We start from the raw sequence: 25771 nt of genomic DNA, 5'->3' as shown, positions 1-25771 counted from the left end.
CCCCTGCCTCGGCTATCCCTGCAGAGCCTATAAACAGCAACGGCCCTTTACAACAATTCATCACAGGACCCAGAGCCATCCAAGCAAGTAATATGTAGCCTCAGATCTAGTATGTCCCACAAGACAGAGCGCCTGCTAATTAATAGACAGTGATTCCTGCAAGCAGCCCTAGCAGTCTGTAATATGATGAACTTCCTTTGTACCGGTGTCACCACAAATGTTTCTGATAAGGAAAAGCATCCAAGGATCAAAGACTGTAAGCTTCTCAATTTCCTCAAGCTGCCTCTACTTTTCCTCACCTACTTTTTCTTTTTTTTTTTTCTCTTCCCCCCCCCCCCTCAGCCTCCTCTCCCCAGCCCCTCCAAGGAGAGGCGATCCTCCCTCTCCCTTCCGACAGCCCTAAGGTCCGCTCAAGTGCAGGGGTCAATCCCAGGCCGTGCCCCTAAAATATCATCATCATCATCATCATCACTTGCACCTTCATATTCTGCCTTAAAAACAAAAAAAAAAGCTCCGGTGCTGGTTCTCGCCCTCCCCCGCACCTCCTCAGCTCTTCCCCACTTCTCCCCAACTCCGGATGACAAATGTCTTTATAAACAGGCATTAGCTGACATCTAATTTCTTTTGTGGCAAGATCAGGCAAAGTGCGAGCGCACAAGCGAGCCCTCCCGAGCGGGCACCGTCCCCGGGTCGGGCTGAATTGGGAAGGAGGAGGGGTCTTTTTTGGGGAGGGGGAGATGCCGTCAGACTTGGGGGGGGGGGAGATGCAGCAAACCTCCCACCCCCGGGCACAGCGGCAAAGCTGCATCCCCATCCTAACCTCTCCTTCCTCCGGGAGCTGCACCTGCGCTTCCCAACTCCTTAATTGCTTTTTTCCTGGGCTGATAGGGGAGGAGGGGACAAGGATAACCCCCCCCCCCAAAAAAAACCAGCCCCCGAGGGCTCTTCTTGCTCCACCTGCAGCTCCCACCCGGGGGGTTCCCCTTCCCGTCCCCCCCCACCCGGGCTCAGAGCCCTCCTCTGCTTCCCGGCCTGGGACCCTCCTCCCCCCCCCCCAAAAAAAAACCCCAGAGCCCAAATTAGACTGAAGTTCAGATTAAATTAAAAAAAAAAAAAAAGAAAAAAAAGAAAACCCCAGTGGTAGAGGAAAGAGTAATGTGGCAGCTGATTGAAATGGGCTTTTTTTTTTTTTTTAAGAATAGTCTCTATAAATATATAATATCTCCAAAGCTCAGGTCTTAAGAGGGTCCCTTATTTGCTTATTTCTTTTGTAGCAAACGTAATTTTCAGAAAGATACTCCCCCCCCCCCCCCGCCTTACCCTAATGCTCGAGTAAGTACCTTACAGCTTTAAGGCTAGTGTTATATGTGCTTTAAAATCCTGCCATGTAAATTCCCCTGAAAAATTTGGAAAGCTTCTCGGGGGGGCCTGGGGGGGGGGAGAACTGGGAGAGGGGGAGGGGGAGAAAGGGGAGGTTAATCCGGGTTTAATGCTATGATGCAGTCACAGGACCAGGGCTAGGCTGATTGTGTTATCTCTTCCCAACATTTGGGTCTCCCATATTTCACCCAGCCAAATAGCTGCGAGAAAAAAGTGCGTATGGAGGCACTCCTGACGCCTCAGGAAAATATGTTATTAATATCTAAATAACTTCCCAATACTGTCTCTAAATCTCCCCTTCACCACTCCAGATGATGAATTCGTTTGAAGTGTTCTCCCGTCTCATCTTTTCAGTGTCTCTCTCTCTCTCCCTTTTTTTATAACCAGGCTTATTTCAAACTGGTAAATATCTAATTCCTTTAACCACACTGCAGACACGTCTCTCCCCTCTTATATACAATTCTCATTTGGTGAGATCCATATATACATGTCTCTATAAAAGAGAATAAGCCCCAATACAGCCTTAAACTACTTCTTTAAATTATTTGGGGGTTAAGAGCTGTTTTGGGGGGGAGGGATCTGTTTGTTTCCGAACAACCCCTGCACACACCTGGATCACACATTTCCCTCACAGCCTTCCTGCCGCTTAATTCGATCTCTGCCTCCTCTCTCCTACCCCAATTACGGGCGAAACCTCGGATTAGAAATAGACCTTACAGCTTCCTTCCTCTTCTCCTCTATCACGGCATCCATCTCCCCCGCATCGCCAAATATCCACTTCCTAACCCTCCCAGGATAACGTAATCTACCGTCCACCTCCAAATTATAGATTATAACGTCTAGAATGTATTTCCTTTCCCTTCCGAGCTGAACCCCGGGCACCCCAGCTGCCAGCCAGCGCTCCTGATACCAATATTTGCCTTATATTTTCCCCGGTCTGTAACTGAACCTATTCTTCTCCCCCAAAGAAAGGGGCGGGGGGGGGGGAGTGATGTAGCAAAAGAAAAAAACCCAAACAAACCCTGGATCACAAACATCTCCCTTATATTATTTCCATTCCTACTGTATAATTGAACCTCTCTCCCCGCATCCTTGTCTTAAGTTTGTTTTTTAAAACGTCTTGTATTAGATTATACTCGTTTATTCCCCCTTCCAACCTTATCTCTCCTCCTCTCTTCTCTCCTTCCCGTCACACTTGATTTAGGAAGGAGTTTATCTTGCAAACATTTGCCTACTTTGTTTATGTAGACCAGGTTCTGCAGCTACTTGTTCCCAAAAGCCACTGTTTGCCTTTGTAATTGTTATCTGTGTTTATTGTTGTACCTCATTTGTCTCAGCTTTTTTTGTGACATGTAAGCTCCGTGTGTGCTCACATCCAGCCCCCCCTTCCTTCTCCCTCTCCCTGCGTTTTTTTTTTTTCTTCTCCTTTTCCCTCTTCTCTCTCCCTGAAATATGCACAGAATAACTCAGCCTAAAGCCAATGAATTGCTTGACACTACCCTATCTCTTTCCTGCCCCCCATTATTAGAGCTGATCCCACTCGCAACACTCACAAATCCCGCCTGGTCTCTGTTTGATTAGATTGCCAACCTTTCGTAATCCCTTGATTTGATGAAGTGTCTATTCCCCCCCCCCCCCATCTCCCTTCTAAACATACATTTACAGAGAAAGCGCTTGTTGGTTTTAAATCAATGCAGATTGTTTGCTGATAAATTGACTCCATATCCCCTCTCCCCCCCCCCAAGCTTGGGAAACAAAGCCCCTTTCCAGGTGTAGAAGAAAAGGGGGGGGGGGCTCTTTCTCCCTACCCTCCCCCCCCCCCCCCGAGCCTAATTAAATTTGGCAGGACCTTGTACACCCGGTCCAAACAGCTTCCCCCGCCTCCAGCCCCCCAAAACCCCTACATAAGTGACATTGACTGCTACCAAATTAAATTGTTATCACCTCCGAGTGTCCAAATATTCCCCCCCTCCCGCTGCTCACACCTGTACGCGTTTCGCACCTCCAATAAAAAGAAAACCCTCTGCTATCCCCGGCTTTCCCACTCGGGTTTCCCCATCCCACGCAGTATTTCCACGCTGCAACGGGTCTCGAAGCAAAACCGATCGGTGGAAGAAACTCCGTGCGATAAAGCGGAGTTCAGAGAAATAAAACAGGGGAGAAAATGAATTAAAAAAAATATTAAAATATGTGTTTTCACCCCAGATGGGTCCCGGTACCCTGCGAGCACAACCCAAGCCCTGAGCATCCTCCGCAGCCACCCTGCCCTGCATCCCGCAGCGGTCCAGGGGGCAGGACCGGCTGCCCCCACCCGTGGCCGTGGGGTGACACGCCAAGGCGGGGGGGTGTGAAGAAAAGGCCGCTGAACTTCCCTCTCCTCCAGTGCAGGCAGATCGCCTTCCCCTTAACCCCACCGACCCCCCCCCCCCCCCCCCCTTCACCCGCGTCTGGTTGCAATTAATACCCCGCCAGGATGAGGCTTCGCCCCCGCCCCTGCTCCTCCCGCATTAAACGCTGAGGACCTTCCCCAGCACCCCCTTAGATTTTGGGTTGCCCCAAATGATCCCCCCCGCCCCCGTCCATCTCCACCGAGCACCGAAGATCTGCGGGGTGCGGGGAGAACAGCGCATCACCCACGCGTGACCCTCCCTAATAAACCCCACCAGTCATAATAAATAACAACAACCCAAAATAATAATAACTCGGTCTTAACAAGGCTAAAAAAAAAAAAAAAATAAAAAAAAAAATAAAGTGAAGCCTCATGAATATATGCCCAGGGCTAGCTGGAGTGAGCCGTTTAAAGATGAAAGTGCAAAGAAATAAAGGCTCAATTTAATCTGCCTTAAAACCCTTCAACTTAACGTTTGTGCTGGGAACTCAGAGAGTGAGTACTGATTGGGGATAAATACATTTCTTAGCATGCCTTGGAGCTATTACACCCTTCTCCAACACAGCTCCCTATTCAACAGCCACAGTTTTCATTACCAGCTCTAATAAGTCTTAACATTATTAAATGCCAAGCAGACGATAGAAAGAAACAGGCGCAGGGTGGAAGCTTTCTTTAACACTTAAAAAGAGAGAGCATTTAGGGCTGTCTTCCTCCGGCTCCCCGCAAGGAGAACCCGCAAATGGAGCAAAGGCGTTTGTCAAGAGGAAAAAGGCCAAAACAAAGTTTTCCCCCTCTCCCCTCCATCCACAATAATAATAAAAATGCGTTAAAAAAAAAGAAAAAAAGGAAAAAAAAGCCCACAACCAACCACGCGGACAACCCAAACCCTCACACCCACGCAGTAAAAGCAGAGCTGGAGAACAAGTGTCAGGAGTGCGTTAGTATTTTTATTTTACTGCAAACCTCCCAGGAAAATTGATAAGGTGGGGGAGAGACCTCTAAAGAGTATTTTCTTTTCTAGCAAAACAAAAAATCAAAAGGAAAAAATACACAACGCACGCTCACCGCCTCCGAGTGTTTTACAAGTTGAATCATCAATTACCTTAACTGGGGCCATTAAAACTTTTCCAGACGTGAAAATATACATTGACGGCGGTACTGGTTTTTAAAAATTACTATTATTTTTTAAGGGTTATTTTTGAATCGCACTCGATCTCGGGGCGATCGCGGCAGCGCTCGGACCGCGCCGGCTCCGACCCGCTGCCAAATCTCCGCTCCTGCGGTGGATGCTCACCTTCTCCCCCCCCTCCAAAACCCCAAATCAAAGCCTTTTGGGATGATTTCTCCGCAAATCTACGGAGTCAGGGCATGATTGCGGGGGATGGAAAAAAAAATTTTTAAAAATTACTGCTAAATCAGGATTTATCTCAAGGGATGGGAAAGGGAGCGGAGCCTGCGCGCTCGGAGGTAACGCGGTGCTCCGCGGGCTCCGGCATGAGGAATTTGCCCAAATTAGCCCTCGATTCAAAACGGGCTGGTTTCATAAAGAAATGGGGGCTCGTGTTTTATTTGTCCGCGATATTACCCATGAAGGAAGAAGAGAGCGTTTTCTTTTGCTTATTGACACGCACTTCTGCATGTTATTAATGACTAGAAAGCCTCCAGCTCCTTCACTCTTTTTTATTTTGGGGGTAGTGATGGAGAAAACATGCACGGACAAGGGGAAAAAAAAATAATCAGCAGTTTAAATAATACTTTTTTTTTTTTCCAAGCGGTGAGGCTTGAATAAAATAAAACTTAAACCCCAAAACCTTCTCCCCCCCCCCCCAATAAAATTAAAACCACCCCAAAGTGATGGGGGGGAGCTTTTCGCGGACACAATAGCCCCGATTTGCAAATGAGCATCGCCTGTTTCCAAATCACAAGCAACATTTTGCAACGTCCAACGGCTATCCTTTTTCCAACAGACGGTCCTATAATATTACAAAACTATCTAACAGCAGGGAGTTTTGAATAATTTATCTCCCTTTCTTCCCTTCCTTGGCCTTTTGTCCAAACTTTTTCTCCTCCTTGCAGAATTTTGAATGAGAATAGACAAGCCCTCCCTCCCCCATCCCTTTACTCCATTTTTAAGGCAGCCTAGGGTTTTCCCCCCCTTTTTTCCCCCCCTTTCTTTTTTTTTTTTTCTCCTTTTTCTTTCTTTTTTTTTTTTTTTTTTCCTTCTACTGTTTGCTTTTGTGGTCAGGAATCTTTTGCTTATAAAGCTTCAATAGACTTGAAGGTCTTTGTAAGTGAAGTTCATCTTCAAGGTTGGAAAAAAAAAGGATCGGATCCTTAAAGAAACCCCTTTTGTGCACCTTCATTTAAAACTCCCAGTAACGTTTGATGGTGACACGGAGAAGCTTTTTTTTGCCCCAAATTCCCCCCACTTCAGTATTTCCCCACTCACCCGCAGTATCCCCAAACGGGGAAAACTTTGCAGCCAGCGAGAAACTTTATAAGCGATTCCCCCCCTGCTTCCTACACCCAGATTGGGGACCCTCTCCATGAGGAAAATACCTCTCACCCCGCTCCCTCTTGGCCTGACACCGACAATATCGCAAATCCCCCAAAACTTCGACCGACTCAGCCCGGACAGGCCTGGGCCATCGCCATTTTGCCATCAATTTTGGGAAAAAATAGCAAACCCTGATTTCCTGAAGCCCATCCCCAAGACTTGTATAATTGCCCCCCCCCCAAAAAAGCGCTGATCTCTGCGACACGAGGAAATAATTTTCTGCCTAAACTGATGCAGCAGCTCCTCCCTCCCGTTGATTAAAACTTGCCCGTCTTTGCAAACGCCCTCATTGATAAACCTCAATTATGCCCCCTAAAAATGCCATCTTTCCCCCTTTTTGGGGGTGAGGGGGAATAATCGTCCCCACCAAGCTTGTCAAAAATCAAATTACAAGCGCCACAATGGCCGGCTCCGGCCGTGCCTTGTGTCTGTCCCCCCCCCACATTTACAGCACAGGAGCTTTAAAAAGTTTAATTTTTCCTCCCACGAGAGGAAAGTGCCAACCGTGGGAGATGATGACAGGGCCCTCTGCTCTTCCGCCTGTCCCTGCCGGCCTGGCCTTAAGCCTTTCATCAGAAAGGCCAGTTTTATTTTTACTCATTTTATTTAGGGGTGCAGACTCCCTCCCCATTTCCTCCCACCCGAGGACCCCCCCATCTCCCCTCCGCGCTTCCCCGGCACCGGTAGCTCTGCGGCAGCCCCAGCGCAGTGCCGATCCCGGCTTCTCTAATTGATATTGATTGGCCAAATCGGTCAACTGTCAGCCAGAGTTTCAGGGGACCACTTAGAGAGCAGGAGAGAAATCTGTTTAACAAATTCATTTAGGAATCAGAGATGCCTCCCCCCGCCCCAGACATCTCCTTTTCCCCCTTTATAAATAAATGATCCAGAGCAAAACACCACCAACTCTTCTTCCTGGGAAAGCATCCTCAGCCTGAGGGGCTGGGTACCACCTTCTCCTCCCAGGGCCCTGCATCACACCTTCGACTCTGCCATCAGTCATTTTCGCCAAGGACAAATGCAAGAGGCTCTGGAGCCTTCCCGTCTTACTCTTGTCAGGGAGGGACACGTCCCCTCTCCCAAATGTCCCCTGCAGCCCAGCCCCAGGGCACACACGGCCGCCTTTACCTTTGTCGCCCAGGATGCCGTCTATGCTGTGCTTGGCCTTCTTCTCCCCATCTTCCTCCTTCTTGTCGCAGTCCTCCTCTTCCTCTTTCTTCCCGAATTTGATGCGTAGCACACGGCTAATCGAACTCACTAAACCTCAGACAGTCAAAGACAAAAAGGCAAGTATAAGCTGCCTGGGAAGGCAAGGTGGGAGACGGCTGGGAAAACCCAAACCGTGGCTGCATGACTCGGACAGGAGGCCTTGCACCCACACGAAGGGCAGCTGCACCCCCTTTTCCCAGGGGTACGCACCTGCCCGGTCCTCCGTGCCCTCCAAAAAACCCCCTGAGTTCACCGAGCTGCCAAGCTGGATGTCCAAAGTTGGATGCGCTCGTCACCGTCCCCCCGAGATGCCTGGCACGAGCAGCACCCGCTTGTGTGCAACACCCCATGGAGCCTCACAGCCAGTGTGACACCCCGAGACACGCACCCCCAGGGTTACCGACTGCTTTGTAACAGGGAAAAGGCCCCCCAATACCCAGCTTTCACCCCAGTCCCCAATGGGACCCCACAGCCTGGATTCAAACTTGGCCTCTGTCCTCCTCTGGGGGAGATGTGCCCTGCAGAGAAGGCTCAGCCCCCCCCCAAAACTGAGGGGAACTGACAGCCTGGACCTAAAGAACTCACCAGACCCGAAGCGCATCCCTGCAGACCCAATATTGGGGTACAGGGTTGCTTTCCACGAGCAATGGGGATCCCCTCGGCTGATGGAAACGCTGCTCTGCAGCCCCCACTGAGCAAGCAAGTCCCAACAGGGCAGCCAGGGTCCCCTTTAACCCCAGATTTAGGGTCTGCCTCTGCGCGTGCTCCCTCCACAGCGGGACACCCCCCCCCCCCCGCTTTCACGGGTCTTGGAATAAGTTGGGAAAATCGGTTTGTTTGTGTTTGTTTTTCCAGCAGACCGCAGCATGGCCAGGGCACAAACCCCTCTCGCCTGGTGTTTCTTTGCTGCTGTGGGTTTGCTTGGGGTGATTTTTTTTTTTTTTTCTTCCCCTATCAAAGCAAAGGCCGAGAGGGTGTTTATGGCCTCTGGAAACATTTTCAGTGGTAATAATAATTTCCCTCCATCTTCCTGAGGGTATCGGGGTGTCCTTCTTGCCAAGCTGCCTTCTCACCTGAGGGCACGGTGCTCCGGTCGCAGTGCCCATCCTTCAGGAGCCTGTCTCGGATCTCCCAGCTAAACATCCCGGGATTTTCCCGTTTGTATTCCTCGATTTTCTTCTCCACGTCGGGAGTCGCAACCTGCTTTTGTGATCAAGGGACACCGGTGCGTGCCCGCATGTGCAGAGAGAGGGAAGGGGAGAGAAAAAAGCGCTTTTAATTGAAAAGCAAAAGCTGTTCAGCTCAGTTCAATCCTCTGGGCCCTGGCTGCTAGTTTTGGGGCTGAGAATAGGGACCTGAAGGGGGAAAAGAAGAAGAAGAAAGCTGGGGAAAGACCCTTCTCTCCCAAATGTTGGCCACCCTAAAAGTAGAGTCGCTGGGGGCCCAGGAGATCAGCCAGGATGGCTTTATCCTGAGCCCCAGGGGGGAAAGAAGGCAGGGAGGGGGTGCAGGGGATGGTTTTGGAGGGGGACTTATGTATACCCAGCAATTTATTATTCCCCGAAACGTCCCGGCTTGCCTCCTCCCCACACACCAGGGCCGAAGCAAATGCTTGAACGTGCACCACTTGTTGCACATGGGAAAAAAAAAAAATCCACTTTAATTTATTCATAGCCTTCAACTCGGCACCGGTTTCTACCCATCTCAGCCTGCAAATTGCAGCTTTATTAAAGCCCCTTCCCCTCCTCCCCCCTTTCCCTGCGTATCCACCTGAAAAACTTAACCCCCCCCCAAAGAAATCTTGATTTTTTAAATTTTTTTTTTAGCCTAAGGACGGCAGTTTAGCTCAGCTCCCGCATTGCACTCACCCTGGGCTTGCTGCCTCCGATGGCTCCGGGACGGATGGAGCCCGTCTCCTGATACCTACAGAGGATTTTGGAGACGCAACCGTGGGAGACCCGCAACTGCCGGGAGATCACGCAGGGCCGGATCCCGTGGTGAGCCATTTCCACGATTTTATGTCGGATGTGGTTGGGTAGTGGTCGACCGTTGATGAACACCCCTCCGAGCTGGTTCACCCTGCCCTGGCCCAGTGGGGTGGAAACTGGAGAGCAAGGAGGGGGGGAGAAAAGGAAAAAACAAAAAAAACACCAAACAAAAAACCAATGCAACAACGCAGGAGAGGGGAGAAAAGTTAAAAGAGGGGAAAATCCCGCAAAACGGAGCGCATCCCTCCCCGCACCTTCAGCTTCTCTCCCGGTGTTTGAATCTTTAAAAGAAGGGAGAAACCTCTCCCCCATCCCCTGGCCTCGGTATTTATCTCTGCATTACGGGGAAGACTTTTTCCCATCGAGAGAGAGAAAATAAAAATAGCCCGTGACCCGCACGCCCATCACCCCGCTCTCCGAGGTGGCCGCTATGTTTCTCTCTCTCTTTTTTGGCATTTCACACCTATGTTATAAATCATATCCGGCGTTTTAAATACAGGAAAATTTAAAACCACATAGCAAAGCCCCCCCGCAACTTCCCATTCCCCACAAAAAAGGCGCTCTCCACTTATTCAAATTACAAAGCTATCTGCTTTCAAACAAACTTTTGGAAATAACCTCTTTAAATACTCTGGAGGGGCTTTTTAGTTTGGTTTTTTCTTTTTTTTTTTGGTGGTTTTCGGGGGGGGGGGATGTTGTTAAGCGGTTTGGGGGGGGTGCGGAACAAGCGCGGATCCCCCGCGGCCGCGCCGCTTCCCCGACACCTTGCACGGCGCATCCCCGCCCGGAGCGTTAGTTCCCCCTCCCCAATTTGTTTAATATCTCGCAATGTAGATCTTGCAGATTAATACGATTTCACAGGCTGGAAATTAAAAAAAAAAACTCAACCCAAAAACCAACAAAAAAAAAAAAGAGGGGGGGAAAAGTGGGGGGAGAAGAACTCAGCTGGGTAATTTGCAGAAAGGCTGGAGGGGGCGAGGGACAGGCAAGGCGAGGGGGCTGATTTTTCTCTTTATACAAAGAAAAGTCGATTCCAGAAATTGCCTCGCGATTTAACAAGAATCATGCACCACTAATTCCAAGTCACTTGGCCAGCACTCCCTGGATATATCATTATCGACAGATAACACTCGAGTGGCCAATTTTACATTCAAGAGGTACTAAAACCGCCGGCCGCTCTCTCTTTTCATTATTCCCAGTCATGTTGTGCAAATATTGTTGTAATCCTTTGATCCTTTCCCTTGCCGTCTGTTTTACTTCATTTGCTACAGAAAAGCACTTCAACAAATCCCCCCAGCTTGTATGTTTTGCAGCCTGCGTGGTTTTCCACAGGTTTGAGTTTCGCCACTTGATCACGGTCAGGATGAAATTTTCCTGTTTAATAAATGCGGGGAGAGGGGGTCCCGCTCTAATTTTGCCTTTTTTTTTTTTTTTCTCCCTGTGCCTAGAAATAATAACCCCGTAACACAAAGAAAAAGCAGATGCCGGGAGAAGTGGATGCTCTGCGAGGTGGGGATGACACTTAGCGAGGTGACAGCTACAAAGTCCCCCCCCTTTCCCCTCGCCAGCCCCGGCCAAGGACATCTCGGCTGCCCGCAGCTAGAGGATACCCCCGGCTTAGCGATTTTTTTCTTCTTTTCCCCCCGAAAAGTTGAAAACGATCAATTTGGTTGCTTTTCCCCACCTTTGCGGGAAGATGAAATCGTCGGGACGTTTGCGGGTTTAAAAAAAAACCAACCCCAAACCAAAAAGCACTAAAAAACCCAAACCAGGAGAACCTGCCCCCCCCCCCCCCCCCCAAATCTCCGAGATGCCTGGAACTACTTTAAATGGAGGGGGGGAGAGGGGTTAAACAAAAAAAAAAGGCAAACCCCGATAGTTTCGCAGGGACGGAGCAGCTATAGCGAGAAAAGGAGCTAAATACCAGCCAGAAGTTGGATGCTCAGGTCGGTCCCCCCCCTCCTTCCCCAGCTGCAAAGTTTAGCTGCATCCCCACCCGGAGGAGCCCAGCCTGACCCCCCCTCTGGGCTTATACCGAGGTGCTGGGGGGAAAGGAGCGGTTTAAAGAGGTATTTTTCCCAGACCTACCTTCCAAGGGGAAGCCTGTGCGAGGGTAGTTTTGCCCCGGAGCCGGACGCATCATCCGAGGGACCGTCCCGGGCAGAGCTGCCATGGTAGGGGAAGGGGGGGGGGGGTCGGGGAGGTGGAAAGGGTCCGGTCCAAACCGGGGGGGGGCACCTCTTAGCCCCGGGAAAGCCGAGGGAAGGGGGGGGTGGGTGCTGCGGGGCTGAGTCTCCTCGGAACCGAAGCGCTTCTGTCTTCCAGCCCGCGGCTGCAAAACAAGGGAGAAATCTTTGCTCCAAGGGGGAAAAAAAAATAAAATCAAAATATATAGAAGAAGAAGGAAGGGGGTGGGAAAAAGGGGGGGGGAAATCACCCACCAGAAATTCCTCTTAAAGTTTTAAGGCTATGTCACAACCGGCCTGAGCGGGCGCTCCGGAGGAATGTAAGGCAGACTGCCGGGAGAAGCAGACACATCCAAAGTTGCCTCGGTGCTGGGCTGGGCTTAGGGCTGGGGGGGGGGCGAGAGGGAGGGGGGGCGAGTCGACTTTCCCCCCTTATTTTGTTGTTGCTGCTTTTTTTTTTTTTTTTTTTTTTTTTTTTAAGTGGTTGGTGCCTGTCGCTTAAGGGATGCTCGTGATGGGGGGGGGGGAGGAGGAAGAGGAGGAGGGGGGGGGGGATGTCAGATGGAGGGTTTGGAAGTTGTTAAAGAGCCGAAGTTGGGGCCGTGGGGAGGCCAAGCGAGCTGTGATAGGCTCCGGCTCCTTTCTTTTATTCATGGCCGGGGAAGGGGGTACCACAGCGGGGCCAATAAGAGGCAGCAGCTTCCCAACGCGGAGGCAAAGCTGTGGGCTCGCCCTATTTATTTATTTATTATTTTAAAGATGTTGTTATTCATTACTAGTCTTGGCTTCCTTTGGATGGAAAGCTGGGGTCTCCCCTTTCCCGGTTGGAAAATATATTGGGGTGAAAGGAATGAGGAGAAACTTTAGGGAAAGGTTGTTTGTTGGGGTTTTTGGGTTTTTTTTTTTTTTTTGGTTGTTTTGGTTTTTTTTTTTTCCGCCTAAAAGTTGGGCGCACCCAGAGCATCCGTGTGGGTCCCAGCGGGGTAAGGCCAGCCCCGGGCAGGGGCTGATCCCGGCCCAGGGGCTACAGCATGGATTAAACCAAAATAAAATAAAACAAAATAATAAAATAAAACAAAATAATAAAATAAAACAAAATAATAAAATAAAACAAAATAAAACAAAACAAAATAAAAATTAAAATAAAATAAAATAAAATCCCCCCCTTAGCTGCCCGTCCGAGCCCGGCACTCCCCACCTTGCAGCCCGCTGCCCCAGGAGGGGCTCGGACCCTCTTCCAGTCCCTTCCCAGCGGTTAATGGGAGAGAACTCATCCTGCCTCGCTGGTACCTGGGTCAGGCTCCCAGCATCCCCCCCCCCCCCCCCCCCCGCTATATGGGGCCGGATTTGGGAGCAGCTGAGCAACCCCACCGGCTCCTTTCCCCAGCCCCAGGTAGCTCCCTGCGCTCCTCCCTCATTAACATCACGTCTTTAATGAAGAGACAGGCTCCGAGCTGCCGAGTTGGTCCTATTTTTGGGGGGGGGGGGGGAGCAGCTCCGGGGGGGGGGGGGGGGGGCTCCGGTGCTCCCCTGCTGTTCTCCCGCGAACTGCCCGCTCGCTCGCTCGCTGACCCGGGACGGGCTTGAACAAATAGTCAATGTTTTCCCCCCAAAATAGGAGCGGGGCAGGAATCCTGCTCGCAGCGGGGCATGACGCCAGGGCTCACGAACCCTTTTGTTTGCAGCTGTAAAAGGACTTGCCGTGCAAACCGCTGGAAACTTCTTTTCCCCCCTCCCTTAAAAGCATCCCGGGGGCGGGGAGGGGGGGAATAAAGCGACCAGCGACAATTCTGACCCGTCTGGACCCAAAATGCGGTCTCTAAATCTCCTCCCTGGCCCCCCCGCCCCAGGGCATTGCCACCCCTAATCTCCCTCCCAGGCCGGCCACATCTTCATCGCTCGTCCTCATCCTCTTCCCCCGCAGCCCCAAAGCTCAGCCTAAACCCGCACCCGCCTCGCTGCGCGGCCCCGACTTGGTTTTTTCTCACGTTTCTACGCCTAAAATTCACCCAAACCCACGCAAAAAAACCCCACGGGACGGTGACAAAAAAAAAAAAAAAGCAAAGCAATATTGAAATTCTTTCCAAGGTGTCAAGTTGCTCCCAAAGTCTCCTCATCCCGGCGCAGCCCCGACTTCGGGGCTCCAGCAAACGAAAAGAAAAACTCCCTCCTCCCCTCCGCCCCAAAAACGCCAATTCCTGAAGTTTTAGGCAGAAAAATAACGGGCAGAGCTGAGCGGGACCAGGTCGGAGCCCCTTCTCAACCGCATTCCTCCAGCGAGGCAGTAATTCAATTATTTGCCTTTCATTTGCTTAGATGGGGAGGGGGGAAAAGCCTGGGAATAAAGTTGAAAATTAAATGTTTCTGCTCTCCCAGCACCGGGGGAAGATTAAACTAAAGAACCCGAGCCCAGAGTCCCTGCCTTCCCCGCCGCTCTAGGGTTACTTCGCCGGGAGAAAAATATCTCACATCAAACACAGCATTTGTTTTCCCTCGCCCCCTCCTTCCCCTCGAATTGGGGTAAGATTTGACACTTTCTGGAAAAAAAAAAAAACAAAACCAAAACCAAACCCAAACCCCCAAAAACCCCAAAACAAAACTTCACTTTCTCCTCCAGCACTTGCTACCAGCTCCGGAGCAAAAAGCTACTATATATATATATATTTTAATTTATTTTTATTTAAGCGATGCGATGGCATGTGCAGCAGCCCCTAATTTTGTTTCGGGGGGAATAAGGGGGTGCCAGGGGACTGTCACAGCCAGGGGAGGCAGGGGGACACTCCTGCTGGAAAGCAATTTCACAAATCATTTTTCTAACAATTAAGGAGTGTGCAGGGGTGAAATGGCGATTTCACATGCAGGTCTGGGGGCCGGGGGCTGTTACCTGCGCACCCAAGCAGCCAGCTGAGGAGGAGGGAACCCCTTTTTAAATTTTTTTTAATTTTTTTTTTTTTCCTTTTTTTTGCTCAGTGCTCTGCTTCATTACCCATGTTCACAAAAGAGAGACCCCTTCTTTTCTCTCCTGGGAGCAGTGAGCAATAGATTAAAACAAGCATCAATCAGGAAAGGAGCAAGTAACTGCTTAAAGGAACAGGGGCAGAATTCCTCCCCGCTTTCCCCTTTCCCTGCGCATCTCCATGGTTTCCTAAGGTATGTTTCTGGTTGATAAATGCCGTATATCGCTATTCCCTTTGGAGAAACGGCTTGTAAATCAGCGCTGAAAGCCAACTCATAAGCAGAAGGGAATGGGGTTGGCTTTTTTTTTAATTATTATTTTTTAGGAGCATCTCTTGCCCCCAGCATCCATCCCCTGTATCCTCCGGGAGAGGAAGGGGCTTTTCAAGTATGAGGTGTTAGATGACTCCTTGGAAAGGGCAAACACCACCAGGCTGGAGAGAAAAAGGGCTGGATATCCAATTCTCGACTTTAAAAAGATGCACACAGGTTAGCTAAGCCTGCCCAGAAAATCACGGGGGCATGAGCGCTGCGCCGGAGGCGAGCAGCCTCAATCATCAATTATTATTAATTATGATCCTCCTCAAAAGAAAGTCCTACTCTTTTTTTTTTTTTTTCAGGATGCCATCCCATTTCTCAAGCGATGCAAATCTAGAAACGAGAAATCTCCTTAGAAGATAAGTCAGATGCCTCTCATCTGGTCAACTAAAACCTGAAGAATTTGATCACAGCTTTCCCCCCCACCTCCACAAGTAGGATCCAAAAAAAAAAAACCCCCAAAACCCCCAAACCCGCCCCGGGGATGAATTATTTAATGAAAAGTTGCTACCTTCTGCAATTACAAGAAGATTACTAATGTGGGAAGGTTTTCCATTTGAGATCCCAGAGTAATAAGCATTATTTTTTTAAGCGATTATCCAATAAATCTCTCTTTAAAGGGTGATAAATCCACCTTGAAAACCGGGGATTTAAAAAAAATATTTCTGAGGGACTTCCGCATTTTTTAAAATGACCATTGAAAAAATTGTGAAAGGAAGAGTAACACATTCAGGCTGAAGTGTTTGTTTTTTCAGAAAACCCAGAAAGGAGAGAAGGAATATTTGCAGCAAAGGCAGGCTCAGGAAAACCAGGCTGCTTGGTTAAAAAGGTGGCTGAGAGCTAGAAAAGCAGCTCCTGGTCCAGGACCAGGGAAGCCAAATCCACCCATCCTCAACATCCCCCAAAAATTCATTTTTCTTCTTCGCCTTAAAGCCCCAAAGCTGCCAAATGAAGCAGATGGGATTCCGGTGCAGATATTTGGTGCCTGATCCCACTCAAGCCTCTTGCAGCATCCCTGACTCGCTGATGCAGAAGTACCTTCCCACGTCCCAGAGGACCCCAAAGTATCAGAGGTCCTCGGGCAAGGCAGCTCCCCAAAGGGGGCTATAGGCAAAACCCAAACTGCATTTATTGCTAAAAATCTGCTGTTGGTTGCCGGTGGGTTAGGAGAAGCAAAGTCTAGGTAGGGAAAGAAAATTTAAGGTCTTTGCTGGTTCTCCAGCTCCAGAGCACAGCCCTCAGGTCGCACGCTGGTCTCTAATTCTCTTCCTTCCTCCCCTTTCTTAGGGGGAACAAGGCTCTGCTTATTTGCCAGAGGCGTTCTTAACTTCATCGCTGAGGAAGGAAAAAAAGTTCCATGCAATCAGACCATGGGGGCTTTGAAGGCCTAAAGCAGGGAGAAAACAGTTTCCACTTCCAGGACTATTTCTAAAGGAAAAGCTTGCACTTTGTTTTTAATACAGAGAGCCCCTGCACCATCAACACTGACCCTGCAGCTTTGCAAGGAACCAAGATAACCGTGCTATTAATTCGTACATGTAATAGGAATTAATTAATTTTTTGTTGTTGTTGTTTTCCCCAGGGAAGGCAAGACCCAAACCCAAGAATAAAACTCCTCCAACTCCGCTCCCCGTCAGGATGCCGAACAAAAGGCAGAGTGTCACACCACCACCGGGCTCCTTGGATCTGCCTCTCCACTGGGTCAGGTTTAATTTGCCCAGGGTGCAGTATTAATAGGATGTAAGCTGCGCCCTTGAACAATTACCTTATCAAAGCATAACATCTATGGAATGAGCAAAGTATTTTCATTAAACAAATCAAAATAATAAGGCTGGCAATGGCCTTGTTCATTCTTTGAACCTATAAGTGGCTTTAGAGATATTCAACAGTACCGCACCAACTTCTATTCCACTGGTAGTCCCTGCTTAGTTTTTCTAAAGAAGATTAACTACTCCTGGCTAAAAGGCTCAGTTCTACTTTTGTCAGGGTGCACAGACTAATTGGGTTTTCCCTGCATACAACGGGATTCCTGTGCTCCTGCTACTGGTCTCGCTTCCCATTTTGTGTGGCTTTTCAAGACAGGGAGAACACTTTCCTCCATGTGTTTGATTTGTTCAGTGTTATTGCAGGAGAAAACGCACTAAAATAGGACCTTACCATACAGGGAGAACGACACTGAGAGATGCTGCTGGAGCAGAAGAAGGGTGCGAGAGGGGATTTTCCTAACTTGTACCTTCCTGGAGCTTAGCAAATCACATATTTCAAGGGAACAGGCTGCTGGTGAAGGTGGCAGGGGACACAGCTGGTCCCAGGGGGAAAATACTGAGGCTGGGCAAACTAGGGGCCAACATGCTTTAAAAGGAAAGAGGACAGCCTAGGAACAAGGGGGAATCATGATTTTAGGGTGCCTTTCTAAGACACCCAGCTTCAGGCATGCTAAAGATGGATTTGCAAGAGAGAGCAGAGCACCTGCCCTCAAATAATTCAAGCTGCCTCCACACTGGATATACATCCAAATCCCTTGTTATCTGGCTCATAACTCACCTGTTCCCAGATTAGTCCCACTCCAGTACTAAGGGCCAGAACATTTCTCACCCCCATAAAGACATCACTCTTCCTTCCTTACCCTGGGGGGTAAAGAAAGTACGCCCAGATGCCTGTATCTAACAGCCCAGCTACCCTCAGGGCTTGCCCAGCTGTCTGAATTTTCTGGGAGCTGAATCTACTGTAGCTACAGTCCTTTATGTAGGCAAGGGGGTCATCAAGCTCGACGAAGCCCTGGCAGAGCCAGGTAAACCAGTCTGGTCTGGCTGCCAGCTTAGAGGAGACCATGGCAGCAGCAGCAAGAAGTCCTGGAAGAAGTCGTGAGCATGGAGGGGAGAAAACACAAAGGGTTTGGTTTGGTCTTTCCTGAAGTGTAAGGAATCAGATGGAGCCAAGCTGCATATTTGTCTGGGTGAATTAAAAGCACAATCCTCTCTTCCCAGAGGGAGCAGTTGCTTCATATTTATACATTTAGTCTTACAGGTGTAAAATAGCTTCCCTTTATGCTTATATAATAATTTTTTCATTTGAATTTCAAGGCTTTATTCCCTTCTTTGGATTCAAGTCTCCTACCTGAGCCTGATTCTCCGTATTGCCATTAATTCCTTCATCACAGAAATGAATTCCATTTAATTCTCTATAGCAGTTGTTAAGGTAGATCAAAAAGTGCATTTGCAAAGGTTTCTTCCTCCTCTCCCTTATAGTTGCCAGCTCACCTGTGTCCTGAAAAGACTTGAATTTGAAGCCATGGCACTACTCACCATCAGTTTCTCTCACTGCAGAGGAGGAAGGGATGGACAGGAGAAGACCTTTTTCTCCCTCCCCCAGTTCACAGCTGGGGTACTTCACCCTGCCTGGGATTAATAAAGTTAATTACTGATACCAGCTGCAGATACAGTTTACCTGTTCTACCAGGTGAGTTACAGTTAGGTAAGACCTGACCCCAATTGAGTTGGAAAGCTGAGACAACAGTAAAACCCAGGATTTCCACAAGGAAGAGGATGAAGACAAAGAAATGAAGAGATTTAAGGAAAAACTTCCCCAACACACTGATTTTAGCAACACCAGTCCTGCTCTCAGAAGCACCATTTAAGTAGAGCATCTCTAGACAACTCACACTGGTGGCAATGACAAACCAAGCAAGGCTTCCCTGACTGTATCAGATGCTTCCCTTTCTGATGGGGAAAGGCTTTTCTCAAGAAAAGAGGAATTAATACACAGATAGCGATTCAGGACAGCTAGTGAATAAACAAAGCAGCTCAGTACTGTGCTTTTTCACATCTATATATAATGCATAAGGTGACTGTAATCATGTGGTACCCTGAAACCAGCACATCTTTACACTATACTGTATGGAAACACAGCAAGAACAACTCAGCTGACCAACATATTGATAGAAATCAAGCAATAACAATAATATAAGACTCACACAGATCATATCAGCCTTCAAGAAAAATTATATAATTATGTCAGGCTTGCTGCTGTAACCCCAGCATTATGCAGGCTAGCTACTTAGAACCTCCTCGTTTAAAATTGCTTAGCATCTCAGCATAAACCTGCTTTTTATTGCCATTTCAGTTTAGGTCAGGCATTTAACTCTAGCATTGTTTAAGGGGAGCCGCTTTGGTGCCAACTGTAACATTGCAAAAACATGTTGCTACAGCAATGAAAAAGAAAAAATATGATAGCTAGGAACCCTCTTCTAGTGCATAATTATAATACTGAGAATTAAAAAAACCCACAACACACCTTCACAGCTTAACTATAGCCAAACCCCCCTAGGATTCTACCTAGCAAAACAACATGGTAATATTATTTTGCTTAAATAGTTGCCAGCGTAGCATAAAACACATACTAAAGACTGCAGGCCAAGATGTTGCCCAGGCATGGGAAGAGGAAGAGTAGGAACCATTGACTTTTATAGCACTGGAGCCCTCTCTGGAACTGGTCATATAGGAGTGGGCACGGCACACCTGAACTGTATGAGCTCCATGTGTGATTGCTTGTGGGGCTGGTTGGGGAGGTGCTCCCAGTTTGGGGCAGTTGTTTTGGGGCTCACAAGGAGTACGAGTAGGTGAAGAAAGCCTCTTGGAGAGCACTTTGTATAATTCTCAAATTTATTTCTAAAGCTAGTAGAAAACTTAGAGAAAGCATGTAGGTAAAGTAGCAGAAGTGATCAAGTTTTGCAAGTTCTGGAAAGCTTAATTTTTGTTTTTCTGGGCTGGCTTCTCTAACCTCAAGGTTGGTGTTATGTAATTGCTTGGCTTTTTTTCTTCTAAAAGCTGATAATTTTGTGGTTTTGTTCTTTGCGTTCTTGGTCTCTGAAGTCAAGGTAGACCTTATAGAACAACTCTAGTAAAGTATTCAAAAAAAGTTAGTGTTTCTTTAAAAAAATATATTTTATTTTTGTTTTCCTTAACTTTATGTGGCTGAGCTGACTATTTATTGCTCTCACCTTGTAAGGGTGTTTGAGGTGGGTGGTGGTAGGTTAGTGCTGGGAGGGCAGCTCAGGTGAAGGAATACACTGCAGTGAGTAACTTTACGGTGAGTAAGGTAGTAGTAAGTAAGGTTAGGTCTCTACAGGTGGCTTCAGGCAGGCTGGAAGGGACTTCTTTGCTCTGAGCCCTGTGCCGGGGGGAGTTTGGGTTGGAGTGTTCCTGAGTATCAGCACTGCAGATAAAGATGTGGATGCAGGAATAAACTGAGCTTGCAGGGGCTATTTCTTATATTGGCTTTAAATTTTTAATGTTTGGCTAAAAATCACTGGGTGAGTAGTGTGAGCCTGAAACAAGCTGGTTTTGAACCAATGCAAGCTGTTGTTGCCTAATGTGATTTACTTTTAAGGAGGTGGGTTTGCAAGCTTCCCTTGTGGTAGTAGGAGATAAAGTCCTTCTGGTTGAGGGACTTAGCTTTACCATTAAAATAATTGGTTTAATTCTTACTTTTGCTATAGATTTCTTTAACTTTGGTGGACCTTATCATAAAAGCAGGGTGATATTTCTGCTATCTCCTTGTCTTGTGCACAAGCTCTGCAGGGCGATGATGGGTTGTAGATCCTCCCAGGGGCTGCTCCTGAGTTTCCAAAGAGTTGCAATTCTGCAGTTTCCCTGGTGTGATTTCCATGTGGCTATGCAACTCTTCTTGAAAGCCAGTTTAAATTTTGGATGCTTCCAGTGCTGAGGAAGAGAGAAACAACAAGCACAGGGGAAGAAAAGGTTAAATCCCACGGAGCAAACCTCCAATTCCCCTCTTTCATTCCCACCAGGTAGCTTCTAATTACTCCAAGAGGAAAAAGGTCAGGAGGTGGGAGGAGGCTGCCACAATAGGGAGGAAAATGTTTTATTAGCTACTAAGTTAAGGGCTCCCACCCCCTGCCCAGGCGTACCCCTGCACCCTGCTACTCTCTGCATGCTTAAGACTCTCAGCAATGCCAAGCTATTTCTTGTAGGTGATACCTTTGATGGCCAAGTATTTTTTTTAAGTGGCAAAAAAAGTCCCTATATTGGTTGCTTTTATCTAACTTGAATGCTAGGTTGTGATTTCCATATGAATTTAGACTAATGCAATGTTGTTAGCTTGGGCAATATTGCATGGAGAAGAGCAGCTCTATCTGCTTTGGAGCTCTCGGAGCTGCCTTTGGTTGTAGTAAAGCTGCACGTGGTGCCTGAAAACTCTGTTTCTGTCTTCATCTCTGCCCAGAAGTGCTTGGGATGAGGGATTATTTTCTTCCCATGCAGGCAGTAGCAGTACTTCTTGCTTCTGTAAGATGTTTTCTCAGCACTATTGTAAGACCTTGCTAAATTTGAGATGAAGCTGTTTGCTTTTCTAATGTGAGACTCGGTGGTGTTTTGTCTTCCTTTTAAAATGTATTTTTCTAGCCATTTTTTCTCATCCTATAATAGTGATTACACCAATTCACAGTGAGACAAAACATTAAAGGGGAAAAAAATCCCGGTCTAAGAAATGCATAATTTTTTTGTCTGAAGGAGATAAGTCTTCAGAAACACAGAAAGAAATTTGCACGCGGCTCAGCCTCGTAGTGCTTAATCTCATGCAATAATCGCTGCTGCTTGGGTTGGCAGAGGAATAATTAAACAGATATTAAATTTGCAATTGGCTGTCACTGAGATCTAATAGGAACCTTGGGTGATCAACATCTGACCTGCTGTCTGGGGGAGAGAAGTCAAGGGGAACTTTCCCTGGATGGGTTTTCCCCATCCCTGATGCAACAACCTGGATCTGGAAGTGAAGAGCAGTGGTGGGGTTTGCATTGGTGCAACCTCTGCAGCTGTAGAGTCTGTAGGAACAATCTGTAGGATAAATCCTCGTAATCCAGCTGGAGTCCATATATATATATAAATAAAGTGGTTTGCTTGTGTGTAGCCAAGCCTGGACACAAGGTCTCTGATGTGCATTATGCTGCTGTACAGCAGTGATGTGAAGATGCTTTTGACTTAGTTCAGTCTGGTGCTGAGATGTCAACTGTGTACAAAGCCCATGAGATCCTTTGCAGACTGGCTTTAAGTCTGAAAAAGTGTTTGAGAACAGCAAGAGATGGAATATAATATTACGTTTAACATCAAGGAAGTGAAGGATGGACTTTGGCTCAGAAGGGCCTGTTGGTGGGCAGCTTGTGGGGGCTTGCTTTAATTTGGTGCTGACTTTTAAACATAATTTCTTTTTGCTGAGACCAGTTTAGGGGCCTGAGATGAAAGACAATCTAGTCAGTAATGCACCGTAAAACTGGGGGGGGGGGGAACCAAAACACTGAGAACCCCAGTAAATAAGGCAGAGGGGTATTTCTTCCAAGAGTCATTTCGAATTTCCTGAATTTTCATTAGAAAGGAGGAGAGAGATTTATTCTTTCCTCTTCATTCCTCTCCTTAATCAATTGTTTTGTCTTAATATTTGACATAGGTGACAAACTGTTGAAAGCAGGTAATTTAATTGTTTTGCTTTCAATGTGCTTAAGTCTTTGAAGAGTGGCCTCCTGTTTCTGGCACCATTAAAGCCTAAGGAGATGTCCATCCCTGCACTGGGAGAAGGCTTGTGCCATGTAAAAGAGGGCATGGTAGTGGTAATACCTGACTCTGCGAATGGCAGTGGTGTGGGATCATAAAGCAAACGCCGGAGGAGATTTTGATCTGAATTATTTTGGCCAAAATCCAAAGTAACCCATTGAATTCAGTGCAGTTACTCTGCCTGGATGGATGCCCAGTGTAATGGAAAGCAGGGTTGGGGGCCCTCTCCTAAAAGCAGATATTTAACATTCACAAGTTACTTCTCAGCATTAAGAAAAACAAATTAACAAGCCTCCAAAAGGATTTCTTCTCCTGGAACAGTAAAATTTATTTTTTTTCCCCCTCTTTGTCCCTTAAAACTAAAATATTTCTGTCTTCAAGACACTTCTGGTTTTTGGATTTTTTTTGAAGCCATTACCTGTATAATTTTTTAAGCCCATGGTTATATTAGCCTTGGATGATGCAGTATCTGTAAAAGAAGGGTCTTTTGCTCTAACGTGCTGGCTGCACTTGACTGTTTCCTATTGATAGGAGATAGAGCAGCATGGAAAATAGCCTGCGCAAGGCCAGGTAAAGGGAGGGAAGTTAGTAAGTCTGCTCAGCATATAAAACCACCCGTTCCCTTATCATAATCCATAGACCCACTTTCCTAACATCACCTCCGCTCTTCTGGGGAGAAGTAGAGCTATCTTCCCAGGCTGGAGAGAGCTAGATAGTAGACGAGCCGCACACTTATCACCCAGCGCAGCGGGTGTAATGGGAACTGAAAATTGCTCTAAAATAAAGTTGCTGGGGAATTAACTTCTAAAGGGTGGAAATCCTTGGAGGAAGGGGGTTGGGATCTGTACAGAATTAAAATCAGGCTTGTGCTTGGTCTTGCTCTGTTCCTGGGGACTTGAAAGACTCAGGTTGGCCAAGTTTCTCCCCCTCCCCCCCCAAAGACTTAAAGCTTTTGTGCAGTTAGCTCTGATGCATCTGGCCCTGGAAGTGCAATCCTAACGAAGGCGAGAGAGGTGACGCGATGCAAAGCTATATCGTAACCCCTGGCCGCTTTGGAGCGTGTCTTTGGGCTGCCCTTGCTGGCCTCGGTGCCAAAAGCACCCAGCACCTTGCTGCATTTGCCTTTGCTGTTGTGCAAGGCTGGCAGAGCTGAAATCGTAGCACAGCTTTAAGCTGAGCCTACCAAACCTGGCTCCTGGACTTTGGTGAAACCACGTAGACCTTGCATGGGGACCAGAGACTTCTGCCTTCTCCCTGTGCTGGCTCAGCAGATGGTTTTGCCTCCATCCCTGCTCAGTCAGCAGTTGCCGATGCCTCCAGGGTGTCCTCCAAAATTCAGGAGAATTTAAGCTGTGCTTAAAGCAATTTTCAACTGAGCAGGGGAGGGAATCCGCTGGAGGTAGTTGGGTAGTTTGTGGCTGCGGGGCATGAAGGAGGGAGTGCTGCTGGGAGGAGACTGTGTAGGCAGAGCAGGGCAGTCGGGATAGTCAGCTGCTCCCTGTAAATCCAGGGTCTTTTTCCCCAAGTTTTTAAATCTAGAAAGTAGGGTTGCTTTGTTACCAGTTGGCAGTCAGAAGTTGACTTAGCCCAGCATTTAATCTGCTTTTCTTTCCAAGATCAGGCTTGAAAATAAGTCTAGAAAAACACCCTGAAGTGCAGGCTTCATTCACCCCACCTCCCTGGAAAGATGCTTCCCTGAATGGGATGAGACCTATTGGGTCAAAGAACAACAGCTAGCAAAAAAATAAGAATTTGGAAGTATATTTACCATATTGTAATCCCAAAGAGATCCCTGGATAGAGCTGGTTTCAGCATGGGAGTTGCTGCGATGCTCCTTTCCCCTACAGCAGCAGTTGCCCAGCTCCAGCGCAGCCAAAAGACATTGTTATAACCAATGCACTGAGAGTGGAATAGAAAATAAATTGCTAATAAAAACTCTAGGGGATGCCATGTGAATGGGAATGGAAATAGAGCCTGGCATACGTTTTTAATGACTTCAATGGCATTGCACCATGTTGTCACCACACTTGCTTTTGGTAATAAATTACAGTGCATTTCTGACAGGGGTGGAATGATTAAGCTCAGATGTCTTATTAAGATCTCTCCTTTCCAAAATGTCATGTTGCCTTGATGTTTAAAGGTCTCTGTTGTGCAACAAACACGGCATTGTGGTGAGCAGCAGGCTCGCTGGTGCAGGCAGGCAGGACCCGCGCGGTCCCGCTGGGAAGCGTGTGGAGGGGGAGGATTGGCAGCTCCCCTCTTGCAGCTGGGCTCTTGACTGCTGGGGTCCCAACCCCACTGATATTCTGGAGAAGAGGGGCAAGGGGATGAGCCATGCAGAGCCTGGGGTGAAATTTGCTGGTCCCTCCAACCCTCTGTCTCCTGTGCCAAGTCAACCGCTGGTGCCTTCAAATACACCCATCAAACTTCTCGAAGCAGGTTTGCAGCCCCTCGCTGTTTAATATGACTGCATACAGCTCTGGCACGATGTCCTTGCCCTGTCCCGTATTGCTACCCGAGGGATGCGTGTACCTGGAACTACGGCTCATGCGGGACCTTAGGGATGCAACCTTGGCACGTACCTGCAGCTCATGCAGGACTGACGTGTGGTCTGAGAGCTGATGCCCTTGGCCACAGCTCTCCATCAGGGGACGGAGGGAGTGTTTGAAAAGCTCCTCGAGCTCCTAAGGTCAGTTCTTTGCAGAGCCTGGGACAACTGTAGGCTGCCAAAATCTTGCTGCCCCTCATTGAGCGGTGAAGGTAGGACTCCAATTCAAGTCCCTCTGTAGAGGGACATATCGGTGTCCTTTTAAAGGTACAAGCTTAGCATGTGGTGAAGCGTCTGGGTAGGGTCAGGAGCTTGGCAGCAAACCAAAGCCAAAAGGGCCGTACAGGGAGCAGAGCCTGGCACCTTGGTTGCCCTCCTGGCCTCTGTGGCTTTGGCCCTACTTGCCTCCCTGCAGGGAGGAGGGGGTTTGGGAGTCCTTAGGGGGAAAAGGGGTTGTCACATGGAAGTCACTAGTGTGTCCCCTTCATCCTGCAGCAGTGACCAGCTGTGCACGGCAGCATCAGAGCTGCAAAGGGATGCTCGCCTTCCCTTCTTCGGAGGGAAGACCTTCACTCGGCTCTGCCTGAAGTTTATCAAACCTGCTCCTCGAAGCAAACTGCTTCTCGATTTCCCACCTCTGCGATTTTTCTGGGGAGCGGGGCGGGGGGAGAGCTGA

At 48.2% G+C, this 25771-nt stretch overlaps 1 protein-coding gene across 7 annotated transcripts in view; it reads right to left on the bottom strand.

The window, feature by feature from the left end:
* The window catches only part of PAX7 (paired box 7), a 106553-nt gene extending 94492 nt beyond the window's left edge, over positions 1-12061 (bottom strand). The window contains exons 1-4 of one of the 7 annotated variants that reach the window (XM_069782367.1): positions 11612-12061; positions 9404-9639; positions 8609-8738; positions 7455-7589 (exon numbers count right to left, since the gene is read on the bottom strand). In XM_069782367.1, coding sequence (XP_069638468.1) covers positions 7455-7589; positions 8609-8738; positions 9404-9639; positions 11612-11696 — 586 coding nt within the window. In that variant the 5' untranslated portion in view covers positions 11697-12061. Of the gene's footprint in view, positions 1-7454; positions 7590-8608; positions 8739-9403; positions 10714-11611 lie in introns of those variants that run through there. The other 6 variants (XM_069782368.1, XM_069782369.1, XM_069782362.1 and 3 more) reach the window with 6 other exon arrangements.
* Between the last annotated feature and the right edge of the window lie 13710 nt (positions 12062-25771).

Source organism: Haliaeetus albicilla, chromosome 4 (assembly GCF_947461875.1).
Source record: "Haliaeetus albicilla chromosome 4, bHalAlb1.1, whole genome shotgun sequence".
In the NCBI taxonomy this organism is placed as follows: Eukaryota; Metazoa; Chordata; class Aves; order Accipitriformes; family Accipitridae; genus Haliaeetus; species Haliaeetus albicilla.
Note: the sequence above shows the minus strand (reverse complement) of the source record. Positions and strands in the feature narration are given on the sequence as shown.